This window comes from Oreochromis aureus, linkage group 16 (genome assembly GCF_013358895.1).
Source record: "Oreochromis aureus strain Israel breed Guangdong linkage group 16, ZZ_aureus, whole genome shotgun sequence".
In the NCBI taxonomy this organism is placed as follows: Eukaryota; Metazoa; Chordata; class Actinopteri; order Cichliformes; family Cichlidae; genus Oreochromis; species Oreochromis aureus.
In genome coordinates, this window is record NC_052957.1 from 10645849 (window position 1) to 10662085 (window position 16237).

Consider the following 16237-nt stretch of genomic DNA (forward strand, 5'->3'; position numbering starts at 1 on the left):
ACATTGTTTTGTTATTAAGTGCAAGTACAGTGATGTGATATGAGAGAGATCAACAACTGCTTGTTGATGTTACTAAATCCTCTGGTGGACTGTTGCAATTGGTCAAAATCCACCTTTGATAACTTAATGAATGCTGTCTTTTTAGAAAGGACAGCACATTTAGTCTTATGGGCTTTTTTGTTTTGTTTTTTAAATATTTATTTTGACAACTGAAAACAAACCCTAAGAAAACACTTCTCACAGGCAGTCAGGATGATTGTTGAAGATGTTGGAGCTCAGGGTTGCTTTCTCACAAGTCTTTTTTTTCATCCAGAGGAACCCCCTGGATGAACCCCTGCTGGCCATTTAAATAAATGCTACATTGGCTTAACTTTACAGACTTGGAAGCTATGTCCAACTTTTATACTCTCTGTAAGGACTAACAAATAAAATAAAATAAATAAAAATTAACTTAACAGGTGACAGAATAATGTTTGTATATTTATGGTGTCTGGTTACAGAAGAAGGCACTAGCTGGCAGTCAGGCCTTACATATTTCCTATGTGCTGCTGAAATCATCCACAGAAGTCAGCTTTTTAGTTGAAACTGTAGTTGAAACTTAAATCACAGGACTCTCTGGCTCAGTACAAGACACAGTATGAAAGCTGTTTGGTTTCACAGGTATCTGGAGAGCCTGTACTGCTCCATAGTTGTGTGCTATTGGTTATTGATTGAAACTAAAGAAGCGGGGGAGGGGTTAGTTTATCCATAATTATTCAAACCAAAAGCTATTTTCAAATTATACATCCTACAATAATATAGTGAAATGACAGTGAAAACTATTCATTTTTCTCATATATCACTCAACCATGTGTTGAACATATATGTTACATGTTTTAAACAAGCATTTTCTGGGCTCTTTTTGTATTCTTGAAAGTTTTAAACAAAATTTAAGTAGGCTTTCAACCAGCAGTATATATTAATATAATTAATGTTCTTTGGAGATTGTGAAATAAATTTATTGTTTTGCCTGTGTGTGGCTGTTTCAGTTGTCTTAAAATATATCTATGTCTATGTTGATCGTGTATTTTGTGGAAAAGGTGTTTTCCTGTCACACACAAAAAAATAATCACTGATAAACGTCAATCAACAACGGGAACCCCTTTTGTGTTTGTAACCCAGTTTTCCTATATTCCTGGTGAGTCTGTGAATGCTCCACTTAGGAGTCCTTCTAGCTGCCTGAAGAAAAAAAAAAAGCCGTAAATGTGACTCGACAGCACAGCTGCTGTCCTTCAAAGCTGGACGTATTCCCCACATGCTAAGTTTCAGCTTGCTTCAGGCTGCCCTGATCTTTAATACTGCTTTAGGGTAAAGTGAATCAGTCAGGTGTTTTTTTTAAACCCAGGTCGGCTATAATGGAGTGTCGCGTGTTGTCCATTCAGAGTCACGTTGTCAGGGGATACGTTGGGAACAAGTCGGCAACATTCCCGCTGCAGGTAAGAAGAACCGGATCTGACATTCAGGTGGTAGTTTCAAACAACCCTCTGTAGTCCAAAGAGAGAGAGATTGGGAGGGAAACAGCATCAAACTTGTAACGAAAACGGAGAAAATCGAGCCGGTCCACAGCGACACTTCCTGATTTATGAGATTTTGTAACCTTTTCTGAGAAACATCAAAGGCCCTTTTTCCATTTTCCACCCTTTAATCCCACTAAACGACTGTAAACCTAAAACTGCAATAGCAAATGCTGTTTAATATTAGTTAAACTGGAGCTTAAATATTCTAGCATGATTCTCATTGTTACTAGTATATCACTCATTGTCAGTGATTACATCACATTATAGCGTCCCAATATTCATCTTTAAAAAAAAAAAAAAAAATCTAATTTAACACGCTGGGGAAATGTATGCGATCTATATTGATATTTGAAAATAAATCAAGTTAATTTTTGTTATTTATTAGAAATATGAATAAATAGGAGTTATTTGAAATCGAAGTCTTTCTTAACAAAATTGATCAGACGAAACAGATAATCTTCACTTTCACTGGTTAATTTCTGTGTTTGCCACTTACAACAGTGCATCCGTGAAAATGATCAGAATTCACTGGTAACTTATTTAGTTGTGGTTGAGTAATATCATCTTACATTATAATCCACTTTATTGTTCTTCTTATCTCAAACAAGTTTGATAACTGGAGTTTACAGTCCACAAAAGGAGCTATTTAGAAACGAAATTATGCAAAAGTTCTACATGCGATTTTGTGAAATTGAAAAACTGTTGAAGCTGTCAGAAAAGGGGGGGCGGGGCGCAGAAACTTTGAAACTGAATGTTGACCAGTTCTCACAGTGGTTCACCTTCGGCGTGCTGTTCCTGCAGTGCAGTGTGATTCTTTTAGACAGAGTGCAATACGGAGCCCATTGTTCTCTGTTTTAACAGCTGCTTCATGTCTCTCTTCCCAGGTGCTGGGCTTTGAAGTGGACTCCATCAACTCGGTGCAGTTCTCCAATCACACAGGTCGGCTGAGTGATTTTAATGGAGCAGCAAAGTGCTGCTATCATAAAGTCGATTGACTCCTTCTTCTACTTGTGTAACAACTCAGCCTTTTGATGCTGGTTGGCTGGACCATTAACTTTTGTCACTGCTGCTATATTACATGGATCAAATATGGAAATCATTTATTGAGAGCTTTTGTAAGGGCGGAAAAACAATCGTCCGTTCTCATCCAGTTAGGTCGCTTGCATCCAGTTTGCCATAGTTGGTTAAAATATAACAGCTTAAGTTTAACAGAGTAGGTGAATTTATGCACATTTTAGGTTCATTTAAGGATACATGCAACTTTTTTTGGTTGGTCAAGAGATTAAAAGAAGACTTCTTTGCACGCATGCATTGGGACTCTTTTGCTAGCTGTACAGGGGAGTTATCTCTCTCTGTGTACTTTGGCTTGTTAGTACAGAACCCCTTTGATGAACTCTGTATGATTGCTATATGCGACTCAGTGAAAGACAGTCACTGTGACCATCAGCCAGGTTTAGAGGGGGAGACTCAGGGACTGTGTTTAACTAGAGAAGTTAATGTTTTTCTAAGAATCGGCTTCTTCACCTCTCAGGTTACTCAGCTGAGAGGAGGCAGATAAATCTAAACTCTGAGCACATCCATGTGACGGTGCTGTATGATAGAGATAGCTTATTACATCTGATCATAATCCTTTACCTGTATATTGTGTAAGGTTGGGGTAAAAATTGATACAAGATTGTTGTGAGTATTCTGTTTGGAGATATTGTATTGGCATAGGGACACAAATATCAATATTTTATTAAATCTCTGACAAACAACAGGGCTCATCTCATGCATCACTATCCTGAGATAACATTTGGCGAGTAACCTTCCATTAAATCATCTCAACCGAAAAACCATCCAAAGTACTTATCTTCGCAAAGCTACCTCCTAATTCCAAACAAGTGAATGGCTCAGTCACACGAGTGAAAATAGAACAGCAACTTCCTTGCATCCAGTTTTAATTTCGTTCACCAGTAGTTTTAGACAACAATCTTTGTTTTCCTTACAAAAACAAGATGATATATAAATAAAAACTAAGGCACGAGGACAAAAAATTTGATGAAATGTATCGACACTTTCGTCAACAACATGAAAATGTTTTCAAGAGACGAGATCCAATCAGAACTAATTAAGTTGTGCTGAAAGGCGAGACAACTTTGGAAGTGATCCAAACAGAGATGAAGCAAGGACATCCACAATTTGATCTGCTCCTGACAAACAGCATTGCAGGGGGGGTTCAACTACCGCATTTTCTGCACCCTTTAATTTTCTCAAAAATTGAGTGCGCCTTATAATCCTGTGTGCCTTCTTCTGGTTGTGCTTACGGACCTCGAACCGATTTTATGTGGTACACGGCGCTCAAAAATCTGTCAAAAAAAATGTTTTAGTACGACTTTGGTAAGCTACGAAGCCACACTGCTTGATGGATTTTCGGAGCATTACAGCTACTGTAGTCAGGAGCCTCGCAGAGTAATCTGGGTCCAAAGCTCTGTCAACTTCAGGTCCCAAAGTCAAACGAACACTGCGACATCACTGAGAGTTAAAAACTGTCTAAATTCTTTCATCTTTAATAAAATGGTCCATCAAGCAGTGTTGCTACTTTACCAGGTGTAACAATTAAGTTTAACATCCAGACATCCATGAAAACAGAATTTATTAAATTTAACAGGGGTTAGAAGTTAGCAGGAAGTTAGCTCGCTAGTTTCCACCTAAACATGTTATACCATCTTCTGACTGCCTGATTTCTGGAAAAATTAAAACGTACAGCTCTGCTATCACTTCCAACATAAATGAAGACAGAAAACTAAACAGCAGTGATGTTTGTAGGGTTACTGAACTTGGACTAGCTGGTATATAATGATGTGCTACGTGATCGCTAGCAACACAGCTATGTTAGCTTTACATTAAGAGAAGAATGAGTTGAGTAAAGTTTGACTTATCTGACTGCTTTGTTTTGCTTATTGCGCCTTATAATCCAGTGCGCCTTATGTATGAAAATAGACCCGTTCATCGACGGTGCGCCTTATAATCTGGTGCACCTTATGGTCTGAAAAATACGGTAACTTTCATGCTTCCTGTTTGTCATAAAGTGCCACAAAATGTCAACGCTTGGGAGGAGAAGTGCTGACATGTGGAATCAGATTTAGGATACTGTAATTTTATACTTTTTAGTTGACTGAGAAACTAAACTAAAAGAATTTAGATAAATTACCAAAACCAATCAATGTTTTAGTCTAAAGATGAACTAAAACAAAACCAAAATTTGCTGATAAAACAAACACTTCTTGAATCTGCAAAAGTAAAATCTGTGTCTGCCTGTTGATTGCAATCAATTTTTATACATTATGTAACCGATTGCAACTTTGGGTGACTAAGTGGTTGCCCAGAGCTTGAGCTTGTTGCAGAGCCACTTCCGATCACAAGGGGATTGCACAGGTTTCTTGACGGGAGGCAACCTTTCTGCAAACAGTTGAAGTCTGACTTGGACTGACTCCAGTCACTCTCAGAGAGATTGTTGAAGGTCTGTAAATAATTGCTGTAACATTTATAAATGCAGATAAATTGTCAGCATGTTGCCATCAGTCTGAATAAGTCTTTGTCAATGACCACAACTTTAGGGGACTCGATTCAACTGGCTGTCAACTATTTGTATTCTGGTTAAATTACTGTAGGACAGGAATTTTATGTCCATGCAGTAGTCCAGATAGTGGACTATACAAACTAGTGGAGTATACAAACTTCAAAGATGTTATATTTAGATAGCAGAAATAGATTTAGGATGGAAAGGAATTAAAGTACCTGCAGACTGTTTAGCATTATCTAGAAGATCATTGTAAAGATGACCATATAGATGTTGATTATCATATAGATATCTCCAGTCCAGAGACCAAATGGACACTGTTCAGTGCACTAAAAGGATCCCCAAAGTAACAGCTAAGAGCTTAAAGGAATCACTGCTGCTGGTTAACACAGCAGGCATTACAAAGGAGAGACACAGCACTCGGAGTCCTGAATCTGAGTCTGTGGGAGAATTTCACAAAGGCAAAGACGACGGTTGTTTCACTCCTTTCACCAAAAAGGCTTGATTGACAGTCCTAACAGGAAACATGTTGGTGAATGTAGACGGTAGAGATTCACAGCAGTTTTAACGGCTGACATATCTTTTACTTATTGTTTTTCTTGGCTTACTGTATCCGTCATGTAAATAAACATGGTACTTCTCAGTCTAGTTGGCACTCAACAACAAGCCATTTGTGAAGCTATAATGTTGTGCAACTTACAGTGTGCACAGGTGAAACTTTTCAGCCTTATTTTGGGACAAAAACACAAAACTTTTAAATTGTCTTCTGTCTCTCCCACTGTTCAGTTAGAGAGCAGGTTCAAAATAACTGCCCACAGGCCTTACTTCTACCAGGACTCTCCCAGAAACCTAATCATTGTATTGGCTTAATATCTGGTAGCCCCAGTCTGTATTCCTTATATATTAAATCACAAATATTTTCTGCAAATATTTTCTCTTTTTTGCAGTACTGTGCAAAAGTCTTGAGGCACACTCTCTTTTCTTTATATTTTGCTTCCAATGAGCCAGATTTTCTTGTCATTTTTTGACAAATATGTTTTGAGCACCGGTTCTTTAAGTTTCTTAAGATTTTTTAAAAAAGTTTTTCAAAGGGCACTAGCTGCTTTTTCACTCATGTTCATTACTTGTACCTGACCATTTTCAGACCGTTTTTGTCTGTTTGGGCATTTAATAAACAGATAAAGAGATGAACATATCAATTCAATAATTTTTGTTTTTATTTAGCGCTAATTCACATCAACAGTCTCATCAAGTCACTTTGTATTGTAACACCAACAATCAGACAACCCCATATGAGCAAGCACTTGGTGACAGTGAGAAGGAAAAACTCCTTTTTAACAGGAAAAGTGTGCCCTTAAAAAAATTTGAGAACTCGCAGGCCTTGGAAAAACAAAAAAGCTGAACAGCTGAACAGCATCTGAAAGCCGTGGCCTTAAAAAATAAAAAACACCCAGCAAAAACCTGACACAGGACTTGAGAGATTCATCTGGACCTTCAGTTGATCCGTGTACTAAATGGTCTCAGTGGAAGGGTCGCTGTCAAATTACCAAATTACCCAATAACTTGACTGAAGATCAGTGGCAATGGGTCTTATGGTGTGATGAATGAAAATTCAGAACAAAAGGCAGCAAGCATCCAAGGAAGGGCTTTGAATGTCCTTCAAGAAGCTTGGAAGACTATTCCTGAAGACTACTTAAATTACAAGAAAGCTGCCTAAGAGCGTTCAAACTGCGATTGACTGATTTTCAAGCTTACATAAATTGTACATAAGAATTGTAATTTTTTTACAGAAATTAGGGCTATCAAGGAGACACAGTTCGAAAGATCAGAATGTATTGTTGTTCATATAGTATCCGTAGAGTCCTCAAAGACTCCTCTAAGCAGCTAGATGAAATCAAAAATCAATCAAAAAATCTTTTTGATTGACAGATTAAAACGATTTTTACTTGTCTGACCCAAAAGCAAAAATGTGAGCATTCCTGCTGCTATGGTAGAAATCTCAGCAATGGAAAGTAAATGGACTGATTCTTATAGAGCACTTTTCTACTGGAGCACTCAAAGCACTTTATATGACATGGCTGACTCATACACTTAAGTGTTTTTTGTCAAACACTGGCACTCTGGTGGATGCATCAGACCAACTTGGGGTTCGGTATCTTGCCCAAGGACACTTTGGGATGTAGACTGAAGCAGCCAATGATCAAACCCTTAACCCTCCAATTAGTGGATGACCCACTTTTCCTCCTGAGCCACAGGCATCCCAAGTCAGTGTTTACTTGCTTGCAATCGCTACTGATCTTGGAGATTACTTCAAGCGAGTGATTCTTAAGCAACTGGTGTGTTTTTTCAACCACTGTCTTTTCATTTACCTTTAAAAAAAATCTATTTGTGAATACATGCATGTTCTCACAAGTATATTGTGCAATAGTCACACAATCAGACAGTGAAAATATGGCAGTTACACTAGTGGGCTCAAGGCTAGAGTTGCCATATTTTTTTTAAAAGTCAGCACTGCAGGACAAACACTGCAGCAAAACCTGTCACAATTTTTTGCTGCCTAAGATAACTGAACCAGGAGTAGCCATAATGTCACAAGCGGTGCAGACTTCAGCAGATTACAATGAAAGCTATCACAAAGAAAAGAATATGCTGGAAAAAAGCAGGAAACCAGCTACATGTAACACAAGTGAAGCTGATGGAAGCCGATGCTCAGAGAGGTTATGCAAGTTAATTTTCAATTATGCATGAAGGGAAAATGATGAGGGATAAAGCAAGTTAAACAGGGCACATGTGACTCTCCACATGAATCATGGGGCTGAGGAGGAGACGGAAGACAATTTGGACAGATATTGGACGTGTTACATGATACATGAGTCTGATGACAGTTGCATCCTATCGCAACAAGCCAGGGTAGTTGCAAAACCTGTAACCTACATGGCTTTTGGTTTTTTTTGGTTTTTTGTTGTTTTTTGTCATTGAAATTTCTGAAGGTTTCAGTTTACTCCTCAGCATTAGTAAATTACCCCATACAGCTATAACCTTTGCCCCACATTTAGTTTGTTGGCATTTTTCCCCCCTAATCAACACACCTGCGGAGATGATGGGATTATTAGTTGGGGTTCATGTGTTGAAGTATGCAAAGAATGCGCTTTTCTCTGCAGGAGGAGGAGGCCTACACAGAAATCACTTGAACCAATACAAATGGGAAGCTGATGAGTTTTGAGCATACGATCATACTCTGAATGTGACCCTTCATCTTGTTTATTTCCGGTATGTTTAAAGATTAAAATTCTGAAATGTTCCACTTTCAGTGGAAGCGCCCCCAACCACAGCACAAGCTTCTGCTTTGCTGTGAGCTTTCTGTTAAGTCCTCTCTGCAGGAGGCTAACTCGCTGGCTCGTGTTCAAGTTTGGGCTCTGTGTGAGCTCTTATATTTTTTCCTCTGGTATACAGGAGTGTTTGTGTGTCCATTTTGTGTGCAGTCATTTGTAGTCAGAACAGCTTTTTAGGGTTTATTCTAGTTTAATGGTGAAAGAGGGAAAAGAAAGGAGAGCTGGCAGCCAGGATACAAGCTTTCCATTCAGTAGCTGCGGAGGCCCTGCTAAGTACAAAGGGGAGAGGGACCTCAGCAGAGGGAATTAGGTCGATGGAAAAACAGAGAAAGGATGGCAATGTCTGCTAAGTTGATTTATACACAGTAGGGCTAATGCAATATATGAGCCCTTCTATTAGGTTAAGTAGTGCAAATGTGTGTCCTCCTTCCTCATTTATCCTCAAAAGGTCTAAAATCCTGGTTTTAGACTTTGACACAAAACATCCTTGAAATAAGAGAGTTAACCAAATCAAATCAGATTAGCAATGGAAAAATTTCATCTGTTTTATTTATTTATTTTTTTATCTCTGCCCAGGCTACGCCCACTGGAAGGGGCAAGTACTGACAGCAGAAGAACTGAATGTGCTCTATGAGGGCATTAAGCTCAACAATGTGAACCACTATGACTACATCCTCACAGGTGAGTTTAAGGAGTGTCTCCTTTCAGTATTATTCATACAAAAATCTTAAGTTTATTGTGGGCGGCATTGATCTGATAAGACTGGGTGGGACATTGGGTTACAGCACACCTGATGGAGGTAGGCTTTATCACTGAGGGGTCAGAGAGGGGAGGAGCCTCCTTGTGATCGCTTTGGTTGATAGAAGCTTGCCATGGTCACCCACTGTTTGCATGGAAAAATGCCATCTTGTCTGCAAATACTTCCCATTTGCACTCAGTCATAGCGAAAACTACAGACAAGTAGTGACATCCAAGCAAGCTATTAGCAACTACAGCACTCTACTAGCAACCAAAGTACCTTTTTGGTGCAACAGCATATACCTTTTTGTGACCAATTTTGCACTAGCAACCTCCAGCAATCACTTGCCAACCTAGCTGTGAGTTTTCTCTAGAACCTGGCAGTCACCAGGAAGAGGTAGATTCTGTTGAGGTGAATATCAGAAAAATTGGGATTCACTTTCACATTTTGCTGCATTTGTATTTAATTTTTGGCATCAGGATTAACAAAGCTTCAGAAAATGTGATTTTTTTTCTATTCTCCAGGTGATGCACTTGCTTCATAAAATGGTTCCAGAGACTGCGGTTCTCATTAGTACAGACTTGGGGCGTTTCTCAATATGCGTACTTGTGCGTACTTGCGTTCTCGTGTACTCGTGATACGTCATCAGTCGGAGACCAAGTACTGTTCCAATTCGAAGTACGCATCACGCCGAGAACGCGAAAAAGTCCCGGATGTGTTCTCGCTCCGCCCGTTTTATCGAGCATGCATCAGTGTGGACTTGGTACAGCTAAATATCCCAGAATGCATGTCGTCCAAAACTCAACAGCGGACTCCCGGCACATCGTTTTCAACCCCCCCCCGCTCACGGTCTTCTCACTACTCAGGTTACAGAAACTCCAGCAGCTGTCTATAGTATTGAGTGTCCACTACAATAGAAATAAAAGTGTTCTAACATCTCACCTGCTTGTTTTTATTAAGGTATGTACACGTATGTACATGTACACTATTTTTATTAATAGAGGTTTCACTACTGAGGTTAAAAATGATATATAAGTCACTTAGATCACTTTTACATGTTAATGTTTGGTTTATTTCAGTGTTTTATTTGTTCCTGAGTAAACCGGTTTGGCTGTGATTACAGTTGAGCTTCATAACATGTTACTCACAGTTAAATTAAGAGGGGACGGCAGTAAAAACTCCAGACCTGTGACATCATCACGTACGCAGGTGTTCCAATTGTACAAATCACGAGTCTGTGCTCGCGTTCTCGGCGAGTCCGTACTCACCGAGAACGCGAGTACGTACTCGCTTACTTGAGAATTGAGAAACGGCCTTGGTCTTTGGCCTCAATGGCCTTCATTACTGGGACTTTAGATCAGCTTACAGTTCACTTACACAGCAGGTGTCACCAACAACAGGTTTTTACCTTATGACCAGTGGTTGTTGTCTGTGTGACCGAGGTCCAAAAATCTCATACCAAACTTTAGGAAGCTCAGAAACTAGAAATTGTGTGTGTGTGTGTGTGTGTGTGTGTGTGTGTGTGTAGCAATGCTGCAGTTCAGGTTAACCCAAAATTTCTTCCTAAAGGATACAGCAGGGACATCTCCTTCCTGGAGACGGTGGTTGATATTATTAAGGAGCTGAAGAAGGCCAATCCCAGCTTGGTGTACGGTGAGTGTCAGATTGGATTTTCCATTTTAAAAAGTGACCTTTTTTTAAGCCTCATTTTTTTAAATTTCTTCTTTCCAGTTTGTGATCCTGTTATGGGAGACCAGGGTGCCATGGTAAGCAGTTATCCACACACATCCAGCTGCTGACAGTTTAATGAACAATGTTGTGTTCTTTTTGTGCTCTTCAGTGCACTCTTGAATTACAGTGTAGGATTTGTTTAGTCATTTTGGACAGTATAACAATTTCCATTTGTTACTTGTAAACAGGTTGGGAAATCAGATTTATGTATTTTGTTGTTGTTGTTGCTTGTTTCAGTATGTTCCAGAGAACCTGCTGCCAGTCTACAAGAACAAAGTAGTGCCTTTGGCTGACATCCTGACTCCAAACCAATTTGAAGCAGAGTGAGCGCATTTTAAACAGTTTTTACATCGAAGAATTAAAGAATAATGATCCTTTGCATCTTTTTTTATTTTTTTTATTTTTACAGAAGCTTAAAAATATGCTGTAAAAACTAATTAAAAGATACAACATGGCAAGCAGTGTTGCTTTTTTGTGACATTTTTTTTTCATAGGCTCTTAACTGGGAGGAAAATTAACACCGAGGAAGATGCTATTGAGGTGAATATCAGAAACATTTTTGTTTGGCTGTGTTTAGATTTAATTTGTGGCATCATGAATGACAAAGTTTGAGAAAATGGGATTTTTATCTATTCTGCAGGTGATGGACCTGCTTCATAAAATGGGTCCAGAGACCGTGGTCCTCACTAGTACAGACCTTCCATCGAAACAAGGGGACCAGTTCCTGGTGGCTCTTGGAAGCCAAAAAATAAGTAAAGTATCAGGCTGACTTTGTCAAAATGACTATAAAATGTGGGGATGCAGTCCTCGTGTAGGATCAACAGAGTAACCTATAAAATTAGGATAACGGCTGTGTTTGTCATCGCCACTGCAGAGAAACCAGATGGGACCAACACAGATCAGAAAATCTGCATGGACATCCCCAAAGTCGATGCTGTATTTGTGGGAACAGGAGACCTTTTTGCTGCCATGATGTTAGCCTGGACTCATCATCACCCCAAGGACCTGAAGGTCAGCAACACATAAGTGTTTTCATTCAAATGCAGATAATATATCTTGCTCAGTAAATGAATCATAGCTAAACTAATCTTCCTTTTTAACAGACTGCCTGTGAGAAGACTGTTTCTGTCATGCACCATGTCATTAAGAGGACCATTACTTATGCCAATGGTAGGGTTTGTGTGTGTATCCAGTGACTTCAGTGTGTCTTCAGGTTTTTCAACTTTGTCTTCAAGTTGTTTACTGGAGCACTTTTTGCTTGTGTTGTTAATAGGTTTAGGTTAGATATTTAGTGAAAGCTTTTTATATTTTTGAAACAAATAGCCTCGTGACTGTGTATAACCTATCCTTTGAGTTCTTGGTTGTTTAGTTCACCACAGGGCAAAAACCTGTTTGTTTGTTTGTTTCCCTTAAATGTCTCCCTCTTTTTCAGAAATGGCTGGCCCCGGGAAAAGGCCTACCCCTGCACAACTGGAGCTGAGGATGGTTCAGAGCAAAGCAGACATTGAGAATCCTGCCATTGTAGTGGAAGCCAAGGTTTTACAAAAGTCTTCACAGTGAAGACTGTAATGTTCTCTGTGAACTTTTCACTTTAAGCTGGTAGAAATCTGGGCGGTCCGCCAGACAAACATAGGATTTTCACATCAAAGACTGTCACGTGTCTCTGCCTTACAGAATCACTGGGGGGGGACGGGGAGGGGGGGTTTGGGGGGGGGGGGGCGTTACTACTGTTTTTATTTTGTTCGTGAGCGGTCAGCAGGATTTCTGTTTGTGTTCTGCTCACAGACACTGAAATAACTGCCATACGTGTCTGTTCTGTGGCTAGCGAAGACAACATCTGCCTTTGATTCAGATCAAAAACAACACATCAGCCAGTTTTGAACCCTTTTCAGACACAGGATGCGTAACATTACTGGCTTCATCAGCCTCTCGGCTGATTGCATTGTGGCATTCTGGCATGGGTTAATTTTAAGTTAATGTCCCTAACAATTGAATTCAGACATACTCGGGACTGTGACAGACACAGCTACGGTATGAACACGATATTTGTGGGTCTGGTGAGAAAGCTTCACGCTGCCCCTCTTAGACATGAAAGAGCTCGCTCTTCTGGAATAGTGAAAATGCATCATGTGGGAATGTTTTAATCTCATTGCAAATTTAAAATGGTTGATTAGATACAATATTAATATGTACATGTTACTGCTTTTTATGTCGTCCTCTGGTGAGTTGAGAGACCCACTGAGATGCACGAGAGGCATGCCCAGTTCTGGTCTAACAGACCTGTCCGTTAATGTGACTGCAAACATTCATAACTATGCCAAGTTCAAAGCGATTTGTAAAGGTAACTGGTGCAAAGATTTTTATTTACCTAGCAGCGATTCACAACAACAGTCTGCTCAGGGCACTCTGTATTGTACCGATTAGACCCACAGAATTATACAGAGAAACCCATTGACTTTCTTTAAGCAACTGGCAATATTGAGGAGAAAAAAGTCTGTTTTAATAGCTTTGTCCTCACCCCAAGTTTCTTCATTTAAGTAAAAAGTGCAACAAGTGACAACAACCAATATTAAAATAGGCAAAATGCAGGAAGCTATAGAAATGGGAAGGATAATGGGATACACATTTGTGTTTAGCCATGAAGCTATTGCAGCAGATTAATCTAAAGACATGCATGTCTGAAAGGGGCTCGTGTTTATATCGAAGAATCATTTCAAGGTAGTGAAAATAATTTATTAAGCTGAACAGAAAACGCACAAAACCAGTGTTACATGCATGGCCATTTGTCTACTTGTTTTGAGACTAGAACATCACTACAAGTATGTCGCTCACAAGGCATTATAAGCACATCAATAGACTATCTGTGATAACATTAAAAGACGCTGGGTTAATCCACTATAAAATGATTTTTAACTGTTAAGAATGCATGCAATGTGCTTAAAATGCACTTCATTTCAAGACAAGTGTTGCCACCTTATAGATCGAGTGGATAAGTGCTGAAATGTGTTTCAGTAGGTTGTAGTCTTGTTCTCATTTTATTCCAACTCTGCTATTTTAGAAAACTTGCGACTTTAACGATAATCGTAATAGCTGATGTCAAAAATGTTCTTTTAATCAATTTTCCTAAAAATGAAGTTTGTCACCTCCTTTTTTTAATTATGCAATGCTTTCTTGCAGGTGTGTAACATGGTAGATTCATGTCTTAAGCATCTCAAATTGAGGTATTTGCACAGATGATCTTTAATATATTTACTAATGGTCACTGTTTTCTTTTATGACTGTTGTCATATCTCTAGAAGAGTGTCTATGAGAGACCACGTTGTACTGTAGCCTTAACAAGGTTAGGAAAGCAAAACAGTGGTTGTGAATGTTTTTGTGTGCTTATATCTGATTCTCGCACATAATGTTAGAAAGTCAAGTGCCAAACCTTGAGCTGCTGCTCTGTTATAGAGCAATACATTAACAATTAAAATAATCTTTTTATTGAAATTGTGCCTCATTTGTGTTAATTTATTTATTTATTTTTTGTCTATTGGGTTTCAAGCTAAGTGTTCTAAGAGAACTGAGATCTGGTTACTGCAAAGTGAGCTCCCTGTCGTGTTCAAGAAACCAGTTTGAAATGATTTGAGCTTTGAACAGCCACTCATTTTTCAGACGATTCTTTGTGAACTGTGGAGATGGTTGTTTCGGTAAATCTCAGCAGATCAGTGTATTCTGAAATACTCAGACCAACCCATCCGGAACCAACAACTGTGCTATGCTCAAAATCACTAAAAACACCTTTCTCCCCCCTTCTGATGCAGAGTTTGAACTTCAGCAGGTCGTCTTGATCATGTCCACGTGGCTAAATGCATTAAGCAGGTGCCATTTAAATGGCTGATTTCTTATTAATGTTAATGACCAATTAAACAGACGTACCTGATAAAGTGGCCAGTGAGTGTAGTTTTTCTCTGTTAAGTGTAAGTACAGGAGGATACTGGAGCCATTATGGAGAGGTAATTGCTCACCAGCTTAAATCAGGTACCACAGTTGAACTGGATCTTATCCATGTGCTCCAACGAGAACACATTTTAATATGAAAAGAAATAATGGAATATGAAAGGAAGAACAAAGGCAAAGACGTCAGCAGGTCTTGGCAGGTGCTTACTATATTGTGTGATTAGGGCCGGGTGACAGGGCTGTGTTTTGTCACTAATCCACAGTATGAATAGCCAGCATTAGCCCAGATAACCACACAGGCCAACATGTCCGTAACCTGATCACAGCAACAAAGAAAACGACTTCTTATTCGAGGCCAGTATACACCAGAGAACTTAAATGTGAAGGTACAGACTAAAGCTGGCTAAAACAAGGTGTGATAACCATTTTTGGGAAGCTGACATAAATGCAAACAGAAGGCAGCTTGTAGATGAATTTGATTCATTTTATCAATGCAACAAGGACTCTGGTGCATCTGTTTATTAAGCTTGTCCTGATAAAGACCCCACAGTTAAAACTAATACTGAAGCTATGACTGTAAAATACTTAACAGCTATGAGCACACTTACACTGAAATTAATCTGAAAAATTAAAAATAAGAAAATGATATTAACTATTCCAGACATTACTGTGAGACAGAAGGTTTAGATCCCCACAGAAGTGCGGAGTAGCTGCAGGTATGGGTATGCACCAGCAGAGGGCTAAAGAGGCTTAAAGTTAATCGAGCATGTACACTTGCTCAGGAAATGAATAAACCGGTGACATGACACTGCAAAGCGGGAATCTGGACGTGAATAAAATTGCTGAAAAAACGAAGCTTCTTGTAGTATTTTGCATGCAAGGCCAAAAAATGGTAGAATTTTAGATAAAAGACGGTGTCTAAAAGCTAGATATGGGACAAAATTGTAAAGTCAACTAAGATGTACTGTGAGTATAGGGCTGATATGTAATAATGTAGGCAGTTAGTAATAGTAATCATGTTAAAAAAAAAAAACAATGAGTTTAAAAACAGTGACTTTCTTTTATTTTGATGTTACAGTATGATATCAATTTTTTAAAAACTGATGATTCAGATTTTCTTCCTGAAACCGAAAATTTAAGGGGGTAAAAACCTAAATTTGATTGGACAAGAAATCCCTGCACTAGTCTGCTGCGCTGTATGGAGTAAACATGTCTTTACAAATGGTAGCAGAAAATCAATAAAAACAGACATTATAGGCCTTTATCTGCTCTTACCTGTAATTAAACTTGCAGCAGCGGCGGGAGTGCGCTGCTGTACGTCTGTGCATGTTTTTGTGTATTTTTGTGCATCTCTGTGAAAATGAATGAGGGGCTGGAC

At 39.1% G+C, this 16237-nt stretch overlaps 1 protein-coding gene across 1 annotated transcript; it reads left to right on the top strand.

The window, feature by feature from the left end:
* The first annotated feature begins 1215 nt into the window (after window positions 1–1215).
* LOC116315523 (pyridoxal kinase-like) lies at window positions 1216–14409 on the top strand. The gene is made up of 11 exons (XM_031733844.2): window positions 1216–1475; window positions 2441–2495; window positions 9027–9131; window positions 10759–10842; window positions 10921–10955; window positions 11158–11243; window positions 11415–11460; window positions 11561–11672; window positions 11795–11931; window positions 12024–12090; window positions 12353–14409. Exons 1-11 carry the CDS (start codon window positions 1395–1397, stop codon window positions 12478–12480), a joined length of 936 nt encoding a protein of 311 aa, XP_031589704.1. The 5' UTR covers window positions 1216–1394; the 3' UTR covers window positions 12481–14409.
* Window positions 14410–16237: the final 1828 nt, after the last annotated feature.

What these genes read in the sequence shown, in the direction of transcription:
- LOC116315523 (XM_031733844.2), top strand. Translation starts at nt 1,395, where the DNA reads ATGGAGTGTCGCGTGTTGTCCATTCAGAGTCACGTTGTCAGGGGATAC. An exon ending in CTATGACTACATCCTCACAG is followed by an intron (nt 9,132 to 10,758) that starts GTGAGTTTAAGG and finishes TTCTTCCTAAAG; the next exon opens with GATACAGCAGGGACATCTCC. An exon ending in TGGGAGACCAGGGTGCCATG is followed by an intron (nt 10,956 to 11,157) that starts GTAAGCAGTTAT and finishes TGCTTGTTTCAG; the next exon opens with TATGTTCCAGAGAACCTGCT.